General features: G+C 40.2%; 1 protein-coding gene across 4 annotated transcripts in view; it reads left to right on the top strand.

The window, feature by feature from the left end:
• Window positions 1-22,202, top strand: part of ARID1B (AT-rich interaction domain 1B) — a 324,803-nt gene that overhangs the window by 227,872 nt on the left and 74,729 nt on the right. For all 4 annotated transcript variants that reach the window (XM_054279185.1, XM_054279184.1, XM_054279183.1 and 1 more), the window contains one exon: window positions 14,773-14,862. In XM_054279185.1, coding sequence (XP_054135160.1) covers window positions 14,773-14,862 — 90 coding nt within the window. The remainder of the gene's footprint in view (window positions 1-14,772; window positions 14,863-22,202) is intronic.

Here is a 22,202-nt window from a genome sequence, read left to right as displayed (position 1 = left end):
ACCCTACCCTTGTTTGTTCTGACCTCATTCCTCTCCTATTACCTCCTGCGATGTTGTGCCACAGCTTCTCAATGTGACATAGATTGGCTCTTTCAATCATTCTCTCTCCAGCAAGTCATTGTAAAATGAGCAGCTGTTGTGTTGCTGATAGCTATAGCTAGGGAAAGCCAAAATGTTGCAGGGGGTTCTTGGTGGGAAGACCGTTAAAATAAAGGTGTTGCTTTCCCAGGGTTTACTGGAAGAGTAGTGTTCTTTTCCCAATGGCTCCTTCCTTGCAACAAAATTGAAAACTAATTTAACATCAAAAGGGCAGACAAACAAACAGCCTCCTATTAAACCTCCCAAATGGCTGATTCTCTTCCACTGCCTGTTTAAGCTGTCTCCGCACCCCTCTGCAATCCTGCCACCCTGCATTGCTTTCTGCTGCACGCCACAAATTTCACAGGAACAGCCTGGCACAAGCAGCACTGACATTGGCACGTCCCTAGCTCAGTGGGCATTTCCTTCCTGTGCTCTCTGAAATACTGGATGGATATTTTGTGTGGTAAGTGGCACATGCATATAGAGCCTTTGTTTCCATTCACATTACCAGAAGAGACCAGGGAGATTAACTCCTAAGAGCAGAAAAAGCAACTTGGATGGATTTTTTTCAGAAAGGTAGTTTTCTCTCAAAATCAGAAGACTTCTTGTTCAGATATATGTTCATTACAGGGCTGAAATACTACTTGTCTATGATTTCTACTGATTCAAAATGACATTAAGATTTCCTATTAAGTAGATCATTATTCTGTTTTGCCAGAAATCCTGATCTCTTTATTTTGTAGCCATCTTTATAATTAGGGTACAGATTCTTCCAAAGAACGAGATGTGATGCCCCGCACTGCTTTGGGTCTTGAACTGTGCCTTATTCAACCCTAAACCATTAGTGGAAGCTGACGCAGCATATATCAAAATGCACTGCTGTTGCCAGAAGATTTAGTGGCTGTTAATTTCACTTTTTTCTTTTTTTTTTCCCCTTTCCCTCCTGCTCTAACAATTCCAGTTTACTAACAAAGCAAAAATGTAAATAAGCTAAGCTCCCCTTTCTCCCCCCATCCCCAATTTTGATCTCACTGGCCAAAGGCTTTTGTCAGCTCTTTCTCCCTTGCGGTGTAAGCAGCAAATTTTTTTTAATATTAAGAGTTCTGTGAAAGATTGCTGATAGGCCAGGAATCCCTTAACCCATGATGGACAAGCAGATTTTGTACAAGACTATTATTTTTAAACCCCTACAGCAATTTTTATCTCTATAGAAGAGAAGGGTATGCCATGCTAAAAATGAGTAGCAAATGCTGCCTTTAGAAATACGCAATTTTTTTTCACATGGATTGGTATTTTGACTTCACTTACATAGATCAGTATTTTGACTTATGCTTTTAAGACATTCCATGTACTTTCTGAAGAAACAAGTTTATTTTCACTCTGTTAAGCTTCAACTACATTGTTGTTTTTATTACAATTGTTGTCTCCTTTCACTGAGGAACTTGGACACAGATGAATTTACAATTTTCGGAAAGAGATCCATTTGTGGATACTCTGGTTTAGGAGTATTACTGCCAGGCTTCTTAATTTTTGCTAACCAGTCAGTATCCTCCTCTGTTTAAAAATACCGAAAATTTTAATTGTGATAATTATGTGAATCAATAGATGTAATCCATTCAGCATTGAACTCTACTCTCTGCAACCTGGAGGTCTTTCACACCTAGCTGGCTTGAAATCCAGGATCCATCAGAATTACAGCATTACAGCCAGCACTCCAGGCAAAAAAGAGGAGTAAGAGGGAAATGGGATACCCAGATGGAACAGTAACAGGACATCTTGTCTTGGTGTGCTTGTTAGTCAGTGTGTGTGACTAAAATGCTGCGAGAAGAGAAACATGAGGAGCAGTCTATCATAGTCCAAAGGGACATTTTACTGCAAGAATCTGAATAGGAGTGATGATTTCTTTTATGCCTTATAAAAGAGAAGCCTACCTGTTGAACCAGTTTCCAGAAGATACTATAGTAAAACAATAGTTTTACTGTAGATCTTGTTTTTGAAAAGAATTTGGGAAAATATTTTCCTTGGGATTGAGCTATTCTACATACTTACCCTGTGAACCACCACTATTTTGTATATTATATGACGTGCACCTCTTTTAAATATTTTTGAGGGAGAGAAGACTACCATCTGAAAGTGACACTGGTTAATGTCTTTGTGGGTGACACGGACGGTGGGATCAAACACACCCCCAGCGAGTTTGCCGCTGGCACAAAGCTGTGCGGGGCAGCTGACACACAGAGGGAGGGGATGGCATCCAGAGGGACCTGGGCAGGCTTCAGAGGTGGGACTGTGGGAGCCTCATGAAGCTCAGCAAGGCCGAGTAGAAGGTCAGCACCTGGGTCAGGGCAATCCCAACAGATACAGACTGGGCAGAGAATGGATTGAGAGCAGCCCTGAGGAGAAGGACTTGGGGGTGTTTGAGGAGGAGAAACTCAGCAAGACTCAGCAATGTGCACTTGCAGCCCAGAGAGGCAACCTTTAGCATCAAAACCAGTGCGGCCAGCAGGGTGAGGGAGGGGATTCTGCCCCTCTGCTCTGCTCTGCTCTGGTGAGACCCCACCTGAAGTTCTGCATCCAGCTCTGGGGTCCCCAACACAAGCAGAACTTAAGTTGGAGCAGATCCAGGGAAGGGTCACAAAGGTGGTGAGAGAGCTAGAGCACCTCTTCTGGAAGACAGCTTGAGAGAACTGAGGTTTTTTGGTTTTGTTTTTTTGAGGAGGAGAAGGCTCCAGGGAGACCTTATGGCAGGCAGCCTTCCAGCACTTACAGGTGGCTTACAGGAAGGCTGGAGAGGAACTGTTTAACAGGACACGAGTAACAGGTCCAGGGAGAATGGCTTTACTCTGAAAGGAGGTTAATATTAGATATTGGGAAGAAGTTCTTCACTGTAAGAGTAGTGAGGCACTAGAACAGGTTGCCCAGAGAATCTGTCAATGCCCCATCCCTAGAAGTGTTCCAAGCAAGGCTGGATGAGGCTTTGAGCAACCTGGTCTAGTGGAAGGTGTCCCTGCCCATAAGAGGGGGGAGGAGAGTTGGAACCAGACAAACTTTAAGATCCCTTCCAACACAAACAAATGTATGAATCTATTAATTTGTAATACTATGCTTTTTGTTGAAGTTTCAAATATCCTAAAGAAATTGCAAAATAAGAGGGGATTATATCCTTGTAAAATGGATATGATCCCCCTGTCTAGAAAGATTATTTTAACACATCTATCAATGTTTCTCCCTTGGCTTCTCCGGAGGCAAAAATCTTGCAACAGCTTGTTGCAAGGAAGATGCATGCTGTTCATTGGCATCCAGACCGGAAAAAAACCAAAACACAAAATGCCATTGACGTAGCTATGTTCTTAATCACTTCTAGTGCACAAAACATCTAATCAGCAGTTTTGCAAATCTAGCATGCTTATAAATGAAATATGTGAATGTTTCACATAGTAGTAGTTTAAAAGCCTTTCTTTTGAATGGTTTGTACAACATTTAGAGTGTTTCTGTCTTTCAAAGGATGAAAAAATAAGGAAATTGTAAAGCGCTCTAGCTCAAGGTATTGCTTCTAGCACAGGGACCATCCAGCCTGTGATACCTATTAGAATTCAGTCCAGGTCACAACTGATGAATAATCTGTTGTCTCAAGGCTTCATGAAATAACTAAATAGTCTCAATCAGGTTTTGTGAGGAAACACTGTGCTGCAAAAGGCACTATAAAAACTCCTATCATACTTGCAACGTTGCCAGAGATCAGGGAGGTGTCCTTCTCTGCAGAGGTGGTCTTTCCAGAACAGGTGCAGGAGATGAAAAGAGACAGAGGCACGCTGTTCAAGTTCCTCCTGTTCAGTTTTCATGATGACAGAGGGTTTCATTTTCCACAGGCTGTTTCATTTTCCTGCTGTTTTTTATTGGCCCAAAGTTAAGTATCAGATAGAAAAACAGTAAATCCCCCCAAAAAAACATGCCCTGGGTGGTTCCTTTTTATGGGTAGTTTATGGGGTTTAGTTTTAAGTGGTTTCACTTGCTTAATATCTGGTGGGTCAGTGCTTATAATTCTCAGTCACACATTGCAGTTCTAGTGTTTAATTGCTGTCTTAAGCCAGTGCCAAACATTTCTGCCCTATGGACTGAACACCCTGAAGGATCCGGCGCTGAGAGTTGTCCAGCACCCTCCCCCAGATGGCCAGATCAGTGGTGTTCACATCCCCATATCTGTGCTCTGCCCCATATCAGGTTTGTCCCCTTTGCTGATTCCTGCCAGGCCTGCTTCCACCATCCTGGCAATGGCTGAGCAGCCCCCATGGCGGGGCATCTGCTGCTGTGGACACTGTGGCAGCACATGTACACAGGCCACTTCTTGTAGCTCTGTGAGTCACTGGTAGCACCCTGCTGGTACAAATCCATCTAGTGTATGAAGGCTGTTGAAATCCAATTAACGTATTTGCATAATTATGCATGTGCTCTGCTTCACGTAACAAAATTCAAATATACTTAACCACAGCGGCCAAGATTTGACAGGTATGTTTGTTGTTAGTTTTAGCTGCATGTTCTAAGGCCATCCTTGGACAGCTACTGTTTACATTTGATCATTAACCTATGCATTTCTTTGTAACTTTTTTTTCTCGACCCACTTATATTTTTGTCAAGAAATTTAAAGTGGTGTGTGTTTGGTTTTGTATGTTTGGGGGTTTTTACTCTGTCATTATTTGGCTACACAAACGTAGATTGTCTCTCTTTATTGGTGTTGGCAAATAGGGCATTAATTTGTGTTTTATCATAAAATAAAAGGTTGTCGCTCACTCCCTTGTCCCTTGCAATACTAAGCAGTGATTAATGAGCAAATGGGAAAAGTCTCTCACATCTCCATCAGTGTGTTTCTGTTGTTGTTGACAGATGGTTGTTATACCTAGATAAAATAGAATAAATGTCATAAGGTATTTGGTTTCTGTGATGGGATAGGCTGCTGCAGTTTTCACTTTTTCAGTGGACTATGTATCACTGCCGTGAGAGATATTTAAAGTGGCCTTCATGCTTCATAGTTAGTGTCAGACTTGACTAGACAGATACGTGGTGTGTCCCTCCTTCGAAGAAGGAGTCTGTGCAATTGCAAATATGGCTTGAATTAATTCTGTGTCTCAAAAGAAGAACATTTTCACTACCTCCAGATAATAATTTTTTTAAAAATTAATGAAAAACGAGATATCCTTTCTCCTCCTTAGAAACAAAATTCATGTGACTGGAACTGCGACTTGAAAGATTTGAACAGCCCTTTGACAGCATCGCTCTGTAGGTAGATACGGAAGTCAAATTGCAAAGTGGGTTTTTAGAAAGCAAACACAAAAGAACAATTCACTCTGTCGGCAAGCTTTTCTGTGTTTTCCCCATTTTCAGATAACAGTGGACTCAAATTATTGTGATGTGTTGATTGATTACAGCCGTTAAGTTTCTTAGTAATCAGTTTCATCACTTATTCTCAATTCACGCTTGCACCTTTGATTTCTCTTCCACAACAGGGTGATGTGGGTTGTCGTTGACTAATGAAGAACAGAATTGGTTTCGGCGTGAGACAAACGGAATGCCGACACCAATCCCAAAATGCATTAATCTTTAATAATCCACATCTGCATGTTTATAAATGATATAACCAGGAGTTGCTAATGTTAATACTCCCCCTTCCAAACAGAAGCCGACATAGGAGTTGGTGTTTGCAAACTGCATGAGAGGCACGTGGCTGCACGTGGTGCGTGTGACCTTGCGGAGGGAGCTCGCCAGATGAAAGTTCTCGGTTGATTAAAAATACATGAAGAATTGCTTCGCTTCCGCACCGGTCTTTGGAGCTTATCGTTGTCAGGCAAGATGAAATATGGCATGATAGATCTTGTCTTCTAGGGAGATCAGACCCACCAAATGGGTTTTGGAAGCAGGTTTGCCTCAAGGTGCTTTTATCCTTTATGCATTCAACTTGCCCTTTTCTCCCTCATCCCTGAGAATTGCTGAGACGAGGGCTGTGTAATATGCCATATAACACAATAAGAAAAACTAGATTAGCTGACGATTTGTTCCTTTTGAGGGTAGTATTAGTGAGAGCACATACATTTTGCTACTAAAATGCTCTTTAATCAGAGACAATGATCTAGCATGAGGAGTAGCAGGCAGGACTAGGTAAATAGTTCATTGCCGCATAGCGCTGCTCCAATTTCCCTGCTTGCTAGACTTGAGAGAGCTGGGAGGAGCAGGGAGAACTCAAACTCCATGGTCTTCCAAATTAATGCTGCCTGATTCTGAGAAATTCTTAAACTTACATGGATCAAGGGAAAAGAAATATGGATAAGAAACAGCAATTTCGCATTGCATTCAACCTTTGTTTTGTGTCTTGCATGTTTTTACACTGCAGATATTATAAACAATTGATCTGTGGTTCGGTTAAAATTTGGCAATGTTAAAGTTAGGAGTTAAGATTTTTATTAGGTGGCAAATTTTAGAAATGTATGTCTGCTACATCTGTTGTGCTTCTCAGGCTCTTGAATGCAGGTGACACAATAAGGAGCAGCTTAGAGAAAAAATCTCCTCCTGGTTATAAATACAGTCTAGAGAATGAGCACTGATAATGAAAAATTCTTCCTTTTGGAACTTGGTTTAAATCCCTAAATAGAATTCTGAGGTTTTAAGTTTCAGGTGTGTGGCAGGGTAGGTTTCATTTCTGGAAGGAAGTAATGAGCCAAAAAAGAAATACTGCCCTCTCCTTTGTTAGGAGCTTTTAGATATTTAGCACTTGCATCAATTGCAGCTTTATATTCAGTTTAATTGACATTTTATAGAAAATTTGAGAATGGTTTTCCTCTAGCTGAAGTATATGCTTTTTGCATTACACGTAATTACTACAAACATGGAGTGATGTGTCCTAAGTAATTACAGATTACTAAATCCATACAACCCTTTACAATCTTCTACTTCAGTTCAAATGCAAGCAAAACTACCATTTTTATGGAAGGATTAAAAGGACAGAATGAAAAAACACAGTATGCCTACTGGGTCTGAATCATTCTCTAAAGAACATAGGCACTTTTAAAAAAAATTTAAGAAAATATAATTTTCAAAATCGAAAAGCAATTCAGAGGCCCTGTAGAGGCGTGAGAGAAAATGCTGGCAAGCTGTGGCTGCAGCCTCTCCCATCCCCTCTCATCCCAATTCACGCCATCCCTTTGGAGGGACGCAGCAGCAGAGTGCAAAACATGTGGAGGGGTGGTTAAAGGAGACTTTAGAGGGGGAAAAAAAGAAATTAAATCAGTGGCTGAGCTTTGAAGAGGTCTGTCTAGTGCAGAGCAGCGAGCGAGTGGGGAAGAAAGGAGCAAGCACCTCATCTAATCTTTCTTCTGGGGACCCAGGTGGACAAATTGGCAACCCTGTTCACAGCCTCCCCCCCAGCCCCCTTTGTAGCATAAGAACTGCTAATCGGATCCATGCTGCTGCAACTGTGGTTAGTTATTAACAGAATAAAAGCAGATTTCTTCAAAAGAATGGGTTGGGGAAAACGGCTCTACAAAATTGCAAGGTTGTTAGAATCTTAAATGCACAGCAGTCGGTTTTTCCCTATTCTGAATTAGGCGATGAATACGGCCTTTCATCTGTCACTGTGCCCATTTCTTCAGAAGGCAGCCAAACATTAGGCTTCTCAAACAAAAAAAAAATTGTTTGAAAGAGGAAAAATATTGGGGAACAGGAAGAATAGGAAAATGAGAAGGAGAAATCAGGTTTTGTTTTTATTAATTTGGCCTGGTGAGAGAAATATGAGCTTGCCTGCTCTATTCAGTTCCTGCATGCCAGGCACTGTGAGCCATCGTTTGTGAATGTGGGGATTAGAAAAGCTTTAGCTGGTTGCTATCCTGGGCTGCACCATTCTGGACTGGCCTCCAGCAGAAATATCCTTGGCTGGAAACTCTCCCAAGCTTAATGGAAATAATGCATTAAATGGATGCAGAGTTAGGCAGCGGTGAAAGCAGAAAGAATTTGATTCCCCCAAATGAAACTTTTCATAACTGCAAAGTGAAATTACAGGTTTGGGGTAGGTGGTACTGAAGATAGAGAAGCAGATTCTTAGATTTAGACTGACTTATGCCCTCACTTATACAAGTAATTAAATGATGCATCCTTAATATTGAGGAGCTCTACTGCCTTCCTGGTTTGCAGCAGAATTTTGGAATTTGTTGGAAAGGAATAGTCCTCAGGCAGACAGGGGCTTGCTGTGACCCACTGGAAAGCCACGCAGTATTTGGGTGAGTCCCATGCTTCTGAACATTCCAATTGACAGCTTGCTTTGGGCTTATTTCCAAAATCTCAGGAGAAAGTGCTTCACTTCAGTCCAAACACAGAGGTGACTTCTGGATGGGGCAGATGAAACAGACCTGCTTGGCAGTGTCTGCTGCTGCTCTCCCTTCCCCTCCAGAGCAACAAGAGCTTTGGCTTTGGAGGGCAGTATATTTTCTTTCCTGCCCCTTGCCACCAAGACCATTGTCAGTTCAGGCAGTAATAGCAATTATTTCACTTCATACTCCTGAGTATTTGTTGCAGTCTTTATACCTTACTCAGAGGTTCCACAATCTGGGAATAAATCCTGGATGTCTAATTTGACAGACCCCAGTTTCAGCTACTTAATTCTTTTTTTTTTTTTTTTTTGAAGTCCATAATATAATGAATTATTCTGTCGTAAGGGTGACATTTGGATGGTGTTCCATAAGTAGTACCTTGGGACTACATGCTGAGTAATGAGGATGAAACAAAATATTGAGTAACTACCTCATCCCGTCAGTGTCAACTTTGCTTTGAATTAAATGTTATATCATGTCAAACAAGTAGCTTCTACTCATGAAATTAAGATGTTTATGCTTTTGCATTTGTGTGGAGAAAAATCAGAGCTAGGATTCTCTAGGCCCCATGCTCATTGTTGCATTTTTAATGGAGACTTGAGAGCAATTTAGTACTTAAGCTACAGTGATTTCTTTGAAACTCACCCACAGTCCCATTCTTGATATGGCGAATGTGACATAGATAGGAAAAAGCAGGTGAGAGTGTAACTTTCAAGTGTTGGTAGTCTGAGAATTTTACACTTTCATGAGAAGCAAAGTGGGGGGTTTTGCTTCTTGTTGATTTTACATGGGTTGTGATACTCACTGACTTATGTTAGGGAATCATGTGTGTTTGAAGCACAATACACTTGTTTTAAGATGTAATATGGAAAATCAGGGCTGGGCCTGACAGCAATCTCGATAACACTTTATGATACAGAGCATCCCTAAATCTGGCATAAGTTGATAAACTCCTTGTTTAGAAGCTTGTACAGAAGCTTGGTGTTACTGCAATGGAACAAATCAGCTTCCTGCAGTCCCACCTTCAGTGAGCCTCTCAGCCAGCCAAAAGCATTCCAAGGCAGGAAGGTTCTGGGTTTGGTCCCAAGTTCCTGATTCAGGGTGGTGGAAATTGTCTTGGTAAGCAGGCTGCAGTGGATTACCAGCATTGTAAGGGGTTATCAGCTGCAGTGTGGTGCTGAGCAGAGCCAAAAGGCTTGGTCTGAGTGTGTTTGACTCCACATATCCCCAGCACAGCCACAGCTGCTGTATCTGAAAGGGTCCTCATGTTCCAGGCCTTTTAAAACATCTGCACTCAGATTACTGCATACATAGGAGGAAGGTTTTAATATTTTGCATGTCTTAATTTGAGAGGATATGCAGACAACCCTTGCTTTTTACATGAATGAATAAGTAATTTTAAAAATACTGTTGATACAACAGGAAGCTTGCCTACAATGCATAAATTAAGGAAGAAAATAATCTTTATTCTTAAGGGGTCATAGGCTTTATAAGATGAAAGAGATAACTCAAAACACATGACCAGTTTCCCTTTATGCTACCCATACAAAAATGTCTTTCCTTTGAGGTCATTTGCACCTCACTTCCAATTTCCTGAAAAGCTCATTTGAAACACTCCCATATAGAAGCCTACTTATGTTCTTTCATTTCTGATGTAGGGATCCAAGACCCAGAATGTCTCTTCTGGTCTATGAGCCTTTATTGTAACGGTGACTGTGTGATGATTATCCTATTATTTTATCAGATTTCATCCAAATCACTAGATTTTCAGGACCTCGTTATTCCTAAAACAAAGTTGTTTCATGTTCCAGTAATGGTTTGATTATCCTCCTAAACATCATCATGCTCTTTTTCCTCCCTGATATTTAGCCTCAAATATATTCTTAGAAAGAAGTCACAAAATTCCAGCTCTAGTTTTTGTCATACTAAATAATACTCACACTTTCAGCCTCCTGTCATTTCATGCTGGTAGCTGGTTCCCATTCCAGTTTGTATTAGGCTTCCTGGGTTTGTCTCTATGAAGGCCCACCAATGACACATCAGCAGTGATGTGCTGTCTTACCTCTACTGTAAACAATCCTCCTAATTTATGCTAGTGATCAATTTGTTTCTTTGAGCACCACATGACATAGTTAGGTATAGCTATTTGTAGGCTATAACCATTTTAGGTCAACAGATATGGTCACATTTTTCCTTCCTTTTTTCCTCCTGTGTCTGGATAACCTACAGCCCTTCAGTTATACAGGCCTGGTTCTGATCTGTGTGTATAAATGTTTGCATTTTTAATACTCCAAGCCAAAAGGTGGTCCCAAAGGTTTCTCAGGTAGTACTTTGATCGTCTTTTGTACTGACTAATATTATTACCTACTTTGTAATCAATCAATGTCCTTAATACAGTCATAGCTCTCAATTCCTAAATTAGATTGGGAATTGTCCCAAAGACAACCCACAAGATCTGTAACTTCTGCCTTTCCTTCAGCCTAGTGTTCCATTTTCAACACAGGCTGTGATCAGTCCCCCACCCTCCAGTTCCTCATGCATCTTAAAATTCCTATGCTTATACCCCTCTTTCCCCCCTTAACTGGTTATTTTCCAGAGGGAACATGTTATCACCAAAATGTTTTCTTGACTCAACTGTTCAGGCATAACTCTGTGAGGAATTGTCCAGCTGATACAGGGCATCACAGCTGAGCATCCTCCAGTATCATTACAGTGATGGGAGCAGAGAGCCCTCAGCATCTTTCAAAACATTGTTGATGTGGACTGTAAGGACTCCTCCTCAGCAGAATATCAAAGGTCTGCTCTTGCTTGCTGTGTTGACCCTAAGGAATTTACTTTTTACAGTTTAACTCCAAGGCTGTAGCCATAATGCAGTCTCTGTTTTGTACTTTTCTCAGTCCATCTTTGCTAAACATAGTACACGGTCTCTCGTGACTTCATTTGAAGTGAAGATTTTCAAAGTGAAAAAATTTAAAAGCATTTGACATAATTTAAAAAATAGAAAACCCACTTACAAATATAGTATTATGCATTTTTAAGTTCCCTTACCTCTTCGGATGACTTTTTCTTATTTTAAATAGCAGATACTATATTAGGTAGACTGCTGGTTTCAGTAGTTTTAACAACAAATTTTACTAGATAGCTATATAAATTTGTATAGCATTTTGCTCCTCTGTTAAGTATAGGGGAAAGAACTAGCATGGCAGTTTTTATCCTTTTAACATGCATTATTGCATTTTCTTTGCTTCTGCATAACAGTAGTATTGTGAAACCTCTGTAGTATTCACTTTGCATACATTTTGGCAGGTGGAGTATCTCACCAATGTGGCAACAATGGTATACAGAAGATGGGAAAAGGTCTTCCCTGTTTAAACTTTCTTCTGTGTATCACTGGGTCAAAGGAGGCAGCAGTCTGTCAGTGAAAAAAAAAAAAACAACTGGAATTTTGGATAGCTGTAGGAGTTATGTTAAAAATGAAAAAAGGTTATTTTTCTTTCGTAGAAGTTTTCCTTCCCTAATAAAATAGAAAAGTCTGTTCATGTGTTATTTAAAGTGTCTTTCAAGAAACACAACAGCAATACTGGTTGAAAGGGAAAAGGATTACTATCATTTAAAGGAAAGAAACGGAAAATCTTTAAGGTCATTTCTTTTCATGACAAAGAAACTTAAAAAGCATGGCAGACAGGATCTTCAAAGGTTTTAAAGTCCTGTCATCAGCTCCCAATCAATAGGAGTTAGATACCCAAATTAAGAGTTCAGTTCAAGTCTTCAAAGGTATTTGGGTGCTTAACCTCCTTTTACCTTTCACATCACTTCTAAGAATAAAATGGCAGCTTGATTGAAAACTCTCTGATGCAGTACCTTCATGTCCAGCACCTGGATAATCTGTAGCATCCACTGATAATCAGTCTAGTGGGTACTTCTCTTGGAAATTTGTTACTTGTGTAGAGTTGGTCATGTTTATGAAACCGTTTTTCTTTGTGAAACAAAAACTCTGCTTGACAGTTTGTTTAATAAGGGGAAAAAACAGAAGTACACTGAAAAAATAGCATAAATGTTTGCAGAGACTGACAATTCCAGTGAATCTGCAAAACTCCTGAGTCTGTATAGACTGAGGATGTGGTTGAAATTGATTTCTTCACAAAAGTTGTACAGGTACTGTTCTACACTTTGACTTCATTGGTCAGTGATTGAACATTTGCCTGGGTGGGATATAGCTCCAGCCAGATAACTGATGTTACTATCAATGTAAAAAAACAAGAAAACAAGACACCATCTATAATATACAAAATATGTTGCCTATAATAGATATTCTCTGCACTATAGCTTCTCTCAAAGTTGCCAAGCATCCACCCAAAGGAGGATCCTCTGAGAGTTATGTGGTGCAGTCAGAACCACCCCTGCTTTTTATTACTTTTTTTTTTTAAGTGTTTGTAGAAATCTTAGATGGTTCACATCAACTTGAAATGCTCTCTCTCACAGCAGCGCCTGGGGCATACACAGTGGAAGTGGCAGTGCCCTGTGTTAACATGAAAATGCTGTTTGTTTACAGTCTTGAGTCACTGAATCCTTCCTGTCAAGCCGAAAGCTTTCATTATAATGCAGGCACTTACCATCTCCACAGCCTGCTCTTGAGTGACATCAAAACATAAGCTGGAATTTGTCATTATTATTGTCATATGCCTCAGAGTTTGTGAATGGGCTGTGGAACCCAAAGCCTTGGGCGCTGAGTGGCATGTTTGGTCTTTTGGAGGAACAATTCTGCCTCTGGTCCTGCATTTGCATCTCTGAGACAGTTGTCACAGCTGCTCCCGGTAATGTTGACTGTCATGTTTTTAGTGCAAAAGCACCTCATCTGAATAGCTAGGCAGTGGTTACACTCCACATTTCACAGATTTTCTCTTTGTTCTGTGTCAATCTGGCCCTTCTTGAGAGTTGCTGCCGAGAGCCGGTGGCTTTGGGGCGGGAAGTGGATGGGCAGAGTAGGCACATTTGCTTTCCTGCGTTTGTATCCCAGCCGGGGCCCTTGGTCGCTCTGAAGGGCAGCGCCCGCCATCAGCCCGGCTCCCAGCGCCAGCACCGCCCGCAGGATTCCTGCTCCTGCCACTGCACAGGGGCAGCTGCTGAGCAGGAGGAAATGAGTCTCAGCAGGCACAAATCTATTGCCTGTGTTTTTATTCTTTCCATTTCTTTCAAATGGAAAACAATCTGAACAGTTTCTGAGGATGAGGGGTGTAAATCTGTCTGCTGCTATTTATACCGTGCTCGTCACTGCAAGTGTCTAAATGCTTAAAGTATATATTTGCTGCCTAACCTGAGGTGGTCTTCAAGCCACTTGGACTGTCACAAGCAGGCATGTATAAGACCAAGAGCAAAGAGGAGTCCTAGGGGATGTCCAGGTCTCATTCTTCCTCCTGCTCAGGCTGGGGCAGGTTGATGCTTCAGCTTGAGGCTCCTGGGGCATTGGGAGGGTGGTGAGCTGGGCCTTTCTGCTTGACATGGTGTTGGATGGTGACCCAGAGGAGTGGCTTGCATCAGTGCAGCAAGCATCTGCCTTATTATCCATTAACACTGACAGGGAACGTTTTGTGTTCCGAGCCTCACAGACAGCACTGGGAGTGTTCTGCTTGTTTTGGTGGGTAGACAGCAAGAACAAGGACATAAAAATGAATGTGTCTGTTCTGGCTAGTTATTTTAATAAATAACTTCCCCTTGTTTTTATTTGAATAATAAGATACCCTTTTTCTGTCTGATCTCTTTCTAACATTCACTTTCACCATGTGTGCCTACATGTTATTCTTTATTCCCATATTCTACATGGACATTCAAACAATATTAAAACCACTGATTCATTTAAATACTTTTTAAACTGTTGTTGTTAGTCATTTTTGTATTGACTGAATTTTTCATTGGTAATATTGTTGGCAGCAGTCCATGTCTGCCTGGCTGGAGGCCAGTTTAAGCTAGGCAGGATGAGCCCTATTGTTCAGCAGACTTGGATTTTGTTAAACTCCCTAACAGAAATATGTGTCAGGAGATTTGCAGCTATAAATTGGATCATGTTGGTGAGGTTGGGAACTCGCTCAGTGCGAAATTGAACATTTCGCCATGCCTGTTGCTAAATGTGTTTGTGCATGTTTCCTCCATGGGCTTCAAAAAATAAAAGAAAAAAAAAAAGGAAAACATATGAAAAAAGCTAGACCTGTTGAGCTCTGTCTTTACCTTATACAGCTGGTACTTTCTTAGATGTTGAGCGGTTGAAAAATGCGGCAATGCTTGGTTTTGTGCACAGAAATGCTAAAAGCAAGTGTGTTTTCCCTTTTCTCTCTGTGTGTTACAGGCAGTCAGATGCCACCGCAGCCTCCTGGCAGCCAGTCAGAATCCAGCTCCCACCCTGCCTTGAGCCAGTCACCAATGCCACAGGACCGAGGTTTGTTAGGTGTTGGGGCTTTTTCAGTTGGTGCCAAATGCAGCCTTCATTTTAAGTTGCACGTTAGCAATGTGAGATTTCCTGGAATTTCTTTTCTTTTCCCAGGGAAAATAATGACAGTCTTCATTGTAAAAAGCTTGGGGGGTTTCTGTCTCCGGGGAAAGAGCAACTGAATAGCAGGTTTTACCAAACTATAATTGAAAATAAGGTTTTCTCAAAATACAGTGAATGCCCAGAGTATAAAGGCAGTTTCTGTAAATACTTGAGTTGTGTCCTGGAGAATACAGCTCTTCATTGTCTATATTGAAATTAAGATGTAGAGAAAGAGTGCTAACTAGGAGTAGTGTTGCTACTGTTCTTAAAATTGTCATCTCTAATATCTTTGCATGGACACAACAGTCCTCTAGCCAGTTCTAGGATAAAATATCTTTAAATATGAAGGGAAATCAAATATTTAGGTCAAATGGTTCAATCATTTGGAAATCTTGCCATGGAAAACCTTGAAGGCAAGAGCACTGTTCTAAAAGGGTGCTCCCTACCATGTGCTCACAAAAATAAGCAGAGCATTTTAAAGTTAAATTTACCTTTTATAAACTTCAAGCCCTTTTTCCTTTCAGCTCCTTTCTCCCTATCTGATGGAATACAGTTGTCACAGCTTTGTTGCATGGCCATACGTGTGATCAACTGCTGTAAACCAGGCATCCTGTCCATGCAGTGGTTAACATGTGCCAGTGACAGGCTTGCAAAACAGACACATGATAACTGTGATAAACATGGAGTTATTTATGAAATGCCCCTCCTAAAATGTCTTGCTTCCAGAAATATCCCAAGTAGCACCATATGGGGATACCATAAATACTAGAAGTTTTCTCACAGTGAAACAAGTTGAACTCACAGAATGACAAATTTCTGGGATAGCATCCAGGAGGAGCTAAGAGGACTCACAAAGAAGAGCAGAGAGTCTTAATTTTTGCTATTTTTCTGGGTTGAATGTCCCCTCCTCCAGGAATGCTGATTAATGAGAACATGAAATACAGAATTCCATGCTGATTTGTTCTGTTTCCTTTTCAGTCATTCTTTATACTCAGTGGTTAGTGCAGAGACATATTTTCCCATTAAAAAAATTCAGAATAACGTACATGTTTGGCCCTCAGTACCTAATACAAAGACATGATGCTTTGTGGGATAGAAATGTCATGAGACAGCAGGAATGGATCAGATGAAGGCTTTGCAGACCCAAACATCTCAGAAAGATATGTGCATTTCCTGGCACAGCTGGGTCTTGGCATAAAATGTTATAGTGCCCAGTAATAATTATTTCTGCAGAGTATGTTCCTCAGCTGGCTTTGGGGCACAGCTTAGGCAGGTCTGACAGAACTGCAAAGGTCAAACCTCTCTGTTCTGCTGTAGAACAAAACTGGGGTTCAGTGTATGATCAGGGGAGGCAAAGAGGTATTCAGAAGTAAAACAGAACACAGCTGCCATAATTGGGAAGTCAAACAAGTAAGTAACAGTGAGAGAAGTAAAATTTACAGATTGATTTAGTTTGTCCTTCATCTATACAGTGAGAATTGCAGGTATGTTCTTAGAGAAAATGTGTTCAGGAATGTTTTGAACACTTTATATGCAAAATCTAGTGTAATATGCATGATCCTTGTGACCCAACTTGTACAAGAAGTCCATTTGCTTCATGCAGGAGATTCAAAATTTGTAACTAGCTAGGTCATATTGATTTTGCAGAACATGTTCCCCAAAGCTTCTCTAAAGTCTGTGCTGTATGCGCATAAACATGCATGCATTCCCTTTTGTGCCCTGTCATTGATTAGAGGCTCCTTTGAAATGGAAAACTTCACCTTTTAAAAAGGCTGTTACATTAGTTGATTCCTTTGCTTGCTTGAACTGGTTTCCACAGAACTTGAAGAAAGGAAGGAGGGGGAATGATGGGGACTCAAAGGGAAGGTGCTTGTCATTTACTGATAAAAACCTGAGCAGAAAATCGTTGCTGCTAAGGACACCTGATCCTTGGGCATCTGTTACAGTAATTTAAACTCTTGGCTTTCTGATACACTTTCTCCAAAAAAAGAGAAAAAAAATTAAAGGAAAATGAAAACAAAAACCCCAGAGACACTCCATAGGATAAGGTAATGTTGTTTGTTTTCACACTTTGTGTAGCATTTCTTTCCTTGTTTAGAGAGAGAACTGGATGAACAAAAGACTACTAATCATTGCTTGAGCAGAATCCTCTGCTCTCAATACTTGAAAAAATGTTATTTACCAGCTATCATGAAGATTGACCAATGGATGGAGTCTGAGCTTGTAGCACTTCAGGATGCTAAACCATTACCTTGAACCATTAAGTTTACACTTACTTATTTTACTGTGAAAGTGTTTGATGATATTTTATCATGCTTTCCATGGTTACTCAGCGCCCTTCTGGGATTTTTATGTTTGCCTACCTAAGACTCTACATCCCTTGTCTCACAATGCAGCATGAAGCAATGACCATATTTTTATATGTACATTCTGCGTGTGATAGTAGGGGAGTAGTAATATACTGTATATATACAGTAATAGGAGTTTCTTGGGGAGTTGGATTTTTTTATGCTCCTCAGATTTCTTTTCATATAGCTTATTTAATACTTTTTGTAATAAGCATTAAAATGCTTACTTCTAAAAAATAATTTTTAAATTTTTCATTACCTGCTCAGTGTAAATGTAGCCTGCTGTTCTAGGCACTTCGAGAACAGCCGATAACTGGCCACTGTTGTTTGACGCCCAGTCAGTGAAATGGTTTTAGTTCTGCCAGCACATATTGGCTGTCTAAGAAATAAGAAATTGCATTTATTTTATGTACATAACCTATGTCTTAGCTCACATGACTTGGAAAGCAGTGGGGCTTGAAGTCAAGTCCCATACATCTTAGAGAACTCTTGGAATCAGCTGTGGAGACAGACTGGTGTCAGAAGTCTCTTGGAGAAGCAAGAGTGTGTTTAACTGCTGCTGAATCTCAGCAATTACCGTGACTTGGGGCTACTGTAATGACAGTGTAGTCATGACTAATTGAGGTAGTCATTGAAACTTGCTTCGTTTTTGGGAGGAAGGAGGATGCACATCTTGCTCTCTATTTCTAATAGATCTCCTCCAAACTTTTCTTGATATGACCAAAAGTAGGGGTTCCATATTTTTGTGTTTATTAAGTCAAGGCTTTTTCTTTGCATCAGCCCCAGAGGCAGGGCAGCTGTCATAATCATTCAGCAAATACTTGAGGTACACAGCCACTTGAGTTCCCCATGTTCAGCTGTATCTATTTATTTGCTTGAGTTTTGGAAGCTGCAGTTTGAGGATGTCCTTAGTAGCCAGAAGTGTTCAACGAGTTTGAAGTTATTTTTAGGGATCAAATAAAAGCCCAGCACATTGCAATTGACCCACTAAATTAGTTTCCTGATGCTGCAGCCTGAAAAAGAAACCTCTGTCCTGGCCATTAGCTTATACTCCCAATCTTACTTTTGTAAACTAACAGAGATTTCTGTCTGCTTATATGAACATTCACCTGTGCAAGCACTGTTAGGAGAATATTTGTCATGATAATGTTGAAATAGGCACTTTTACCCCTGCAGGAATGAATGGTTCCTTATGTAATTCTGAAAAAGCTTAGAAAACTTAACCTGCTTTTAAACAGTATTTTCATGCTTATGCAGTTGGATATGTAGATGTCAGGTTTCAGTCTTATATTAAAATAGTGAATTGGGAGCTCCTGAAAACCATTGAATCTAATGAAAACAGTTAATGACTTCACATTATTACTCTAGCAAGCACTCTCATAATGGGGATACTTAAAGAAGCCTTATTTATTAGTGCAAATGTATATGGGTCAGAATTAATTTTTAAAAAATCTTTAATTGTTTTCCCCTTATAATTTTCACAGCGGTACATAGTTAAATATTCATGATAATGCTGATGATATGCTAAAGGTCTGAAATAGATCTGGAGTCTCAAAATCAACACAGGTTATTTAACCCTTTTCATCTAATGCACCATTGGGGACTTGTGGAGCGAAATCCCAGAGCACTGGAATAATTAGAAGATAGTAATGAGGATTTAATTAGTCCTTGAGATATGCTGAAATAGGACCACTGAGAACTTTTCTTTTTGGACATGGATTGCAAGCAGAATTGATGCCGTTGCAGCTGCTGTGATGTGCTGGAAAATGTATTCCATTGCTGGAGGCAGTTTCATGGCAGCATTCTGTGCCTGTCAGATCTATGTGGACAGTGCCCGGAGTAATCACCTCCAAAATTGTTGAATAGAAGTTGCCGCCTTCTCCATCACCTTCTCCTAGTACCTTTTCATTTTTTTCTTTTTTATGTCATTCTTTCTGTTCTACCTTTATTTCGTTCCATTGTTGACATCCAGCTTTTGAGGAGTGCTGTACAGTTGTGTGCTCCATTAAAAACATATCACAGTCAGGCACAAGGAGTCCCTGAAAACTGCTTGCTCTTAAGAGTACAGGTGTTACACTAAGCAAAATTTGGATCTTTTTGACACTGCTGCTTGTAAGGTTTATCCTCAGATCTTGTCCTTATTTAGTATTAGATCTTCACAGAAGTGATATTTATCAGTAGCTGCAATGTAGTAAATTTAAATAGCTTTTTTGGCAGTCAAGATGTTATCCAGTAAGAGGTTGTAACAGATGGGATGTGATCAGGCATTTTGATATTCTCTTTGTGCTTCCCTACAAACACTAAGTAGCAACTGAATTCCTGTAACTAAAATTCCCTAATTTACCCATTAGATTTCATACAGGTATTTTTCTCCCCTTTAACTGTTTTCTGGGCATGCTTATTTGTACACAGTCGTTACATAAATTCCACTGTCATGCATTTTCTTCTAATGAAATATAAATGTTTTTGCTCGTGTGGAAGACACAGAATACCAATCAGGTGTTTTGCACTACAATTCCTGATCAGATTTATGGCTTAATACTGACATTTGGTGGTAAAGATTCTTTTCCCTGAAATCTATTTTTTTCTTAAAAAGGGAAACCAGAAGGAAAAAAATAGATCAAAGAATTCTTATTGCAACAAGAAAGATACTGTAGTTTGCTTTTAGATCTTAAAAAGACTTTTTCCCCGAGAATACGTTTTTTGCTCTCATTTGGGGATTTGGGATCTATTCAGAGCACTGAGGAGCTAGAGAATAAAATGATTCTTGTCATTAACATTCTTCTGCTTGCCATGTTAACGATGACACCACTTAAGGTTAAATCAGACTTGGTAATAAGTTTACTTGATGTAGACTGAAGTATTTCAGGCTCTTAAAGAAAGATGCTTGAGACATGCATAGAGTGCAAAGCCACAGGTATGTTTGAGTGCCTCTTCTGCACACAGCATTCTCCAAGTGGGTCAGTGCAGGGGAGCTGAGCTCTGTCTGCTGTGCAGGACCGCTCTGCCAGGCTGGGCAGAAATCATGCCCAGAAAACTGGGATAAGAGGTGCTGTGCCCTCAACAAACAGAAAAAGTGCATCATGTAAGGAGGAAAGGCAGGGTTCAGGAACTGTCATGCTAGCTCTGTAAAGCATCCCTTTTTTATCTCAAGGCACGTGATGAAGTAGGAACATGATGCCAAGGAGAACACGGAGCAGGTCTGTATGTGAAGGCAGAGCCATGCAGCAGAGCCAGGCACCAAGCTTTTCTGGTGACTCAAAAAGCTACATTACTTTCTCAACTTAGTGAGTGCTAAATTTATTGACAGTTTCTAAAAAAAATCGGGCCATCATTTATTTTCACCTCTGTATTTTTAATTGGATTGTAAAAGTGGAAGTGCACTGAAGTGTAGTGTCAGTGTGATAAGCAGGTTTTTAAAATGTGTACACACTATTTTTCTTTGCTATTTTTATTAGCAATGCACAGCAAAAAAGCTTACAATATGTCTACTTTGATTAGTAATCAACATCACTGGGAAGAAAAGTTCCTGTTCTTCTCTCTGAGCTGTGGAGTGCATAGTTTTGTGTCTGTTTCTTAAGTGTTTCAGAAAAACCTGCTTCAGGAAAACCTGCTTTTCTTGCCCAAAAGTATTAGAAATTATGTTACTCTGCCAAAACAGGTTAATTCTTAAAGAAGTCAATCGCCATTTCAGGATGCTGGTTCCAGACTGTACTTGGATTTCAGACATACACCAGCCAGTCTCAGCTTTAGGTTGATCTGATTACTTGTGACCTATGCTAAATATACAGCAGGCCATCTGCAAGAAGAACCAAAGGACAAAAGGGTATGATTTACATATGATAAGCCATGCTGGGAGACAGCAAAACTGCAGAAGTCAGATGTGAAGTAGGTAATAATATCTGTACAATCAAAACCCAGAGTCAGTTCTCAACAAATAAATTTTGTATACTAGCAGCTGGTCATTGCACTCTTCTTGCTGATGTTAAATCTTGTTAGACTTGGAGATGAATCTTTATTTCATATTTTAAACTAAATTGGGGATTCTCTTTTTGACATTAGGGAGCAGAATTGACTTATTCTGAGAGAGTTTATATAGTTGCCAGCAGAGAGACTTCTCAATAGAAAAGTTTCCACTGACTTCATTAGGCAGCCATCAAATTCCCTGCCTCTGGGCTCAGGAAGCAAGATAAGCTACAGCAGTTACTGAAGAAGAACTTGACAGAGTGAGTCAATGTTGCTGTCACACGCTTGATGTGAAGTTACTGGGTATGATCCCTGTCCCTGGGAGAGCTTCCCATCCTACAAACTGGGAGCTGCCTGTGGTCTGCCTGTTCAACAGCACCATGGTGGTCAGGACACTCAGAGCCTAAGTTAACCTTCTTATGAAGCTTCTGTAAAGATAAACAACCTCTGATCTAAGACCCTTTATGTCCTTTTAAATTAATATACAGGACAGTGAGTTGAAGTCTATATAATGTATATATTAATAGCTAACACTGGATAATTCCTACCATCCCAAAGGATCCCAAAAGAATAAACACTCATCAGGGAACAGCTGCAAATCAAGGAAAGGAAAAAATCAGTCAAATCATAAATCATGGTAAAAATAAGACTGAAGCAAAGTCATTTTGGCACTGGGGACAACACAGAGATTTTGTGTTTTTGAAGGAAGCAATATGATTTATTTTACATGTGTGCAACAGAAGATACATCACGTATATTTTAGTCTTGTCCACAAAGTATATATAGCAATATTCAATATACTTACTTCATGAAAAGGAAGATCTGAGTTGATTCAGGGAACCTTTGAACAGCAGTCTCTGGGGAGGGTAAAATTTTCAAACCTGAAATTTAGACCATAAAGCCTGCAGGCTTTGCACATTAGATGTTGTAAAA

This window comes from Melozone crissalis, unplaced genomic scaffold (assembly GCF_028551555.1).
Source record: "Melozone crissalis strain CALT ecotype California unplaced genomic scaffold, PUWL_Pcris_2 ptg000027l_1, whole genome shotgun sequence".
NCBI lineage: Eukaryota > Metazoa > Chordata > Aves > Passeriformes > Passerellidae > Melozone > Melozone crissalis.
Note: the sequence above shows the minus strand (reverse complement) of the source record. Positions and strands in the feature narration are given on the sequence as shown.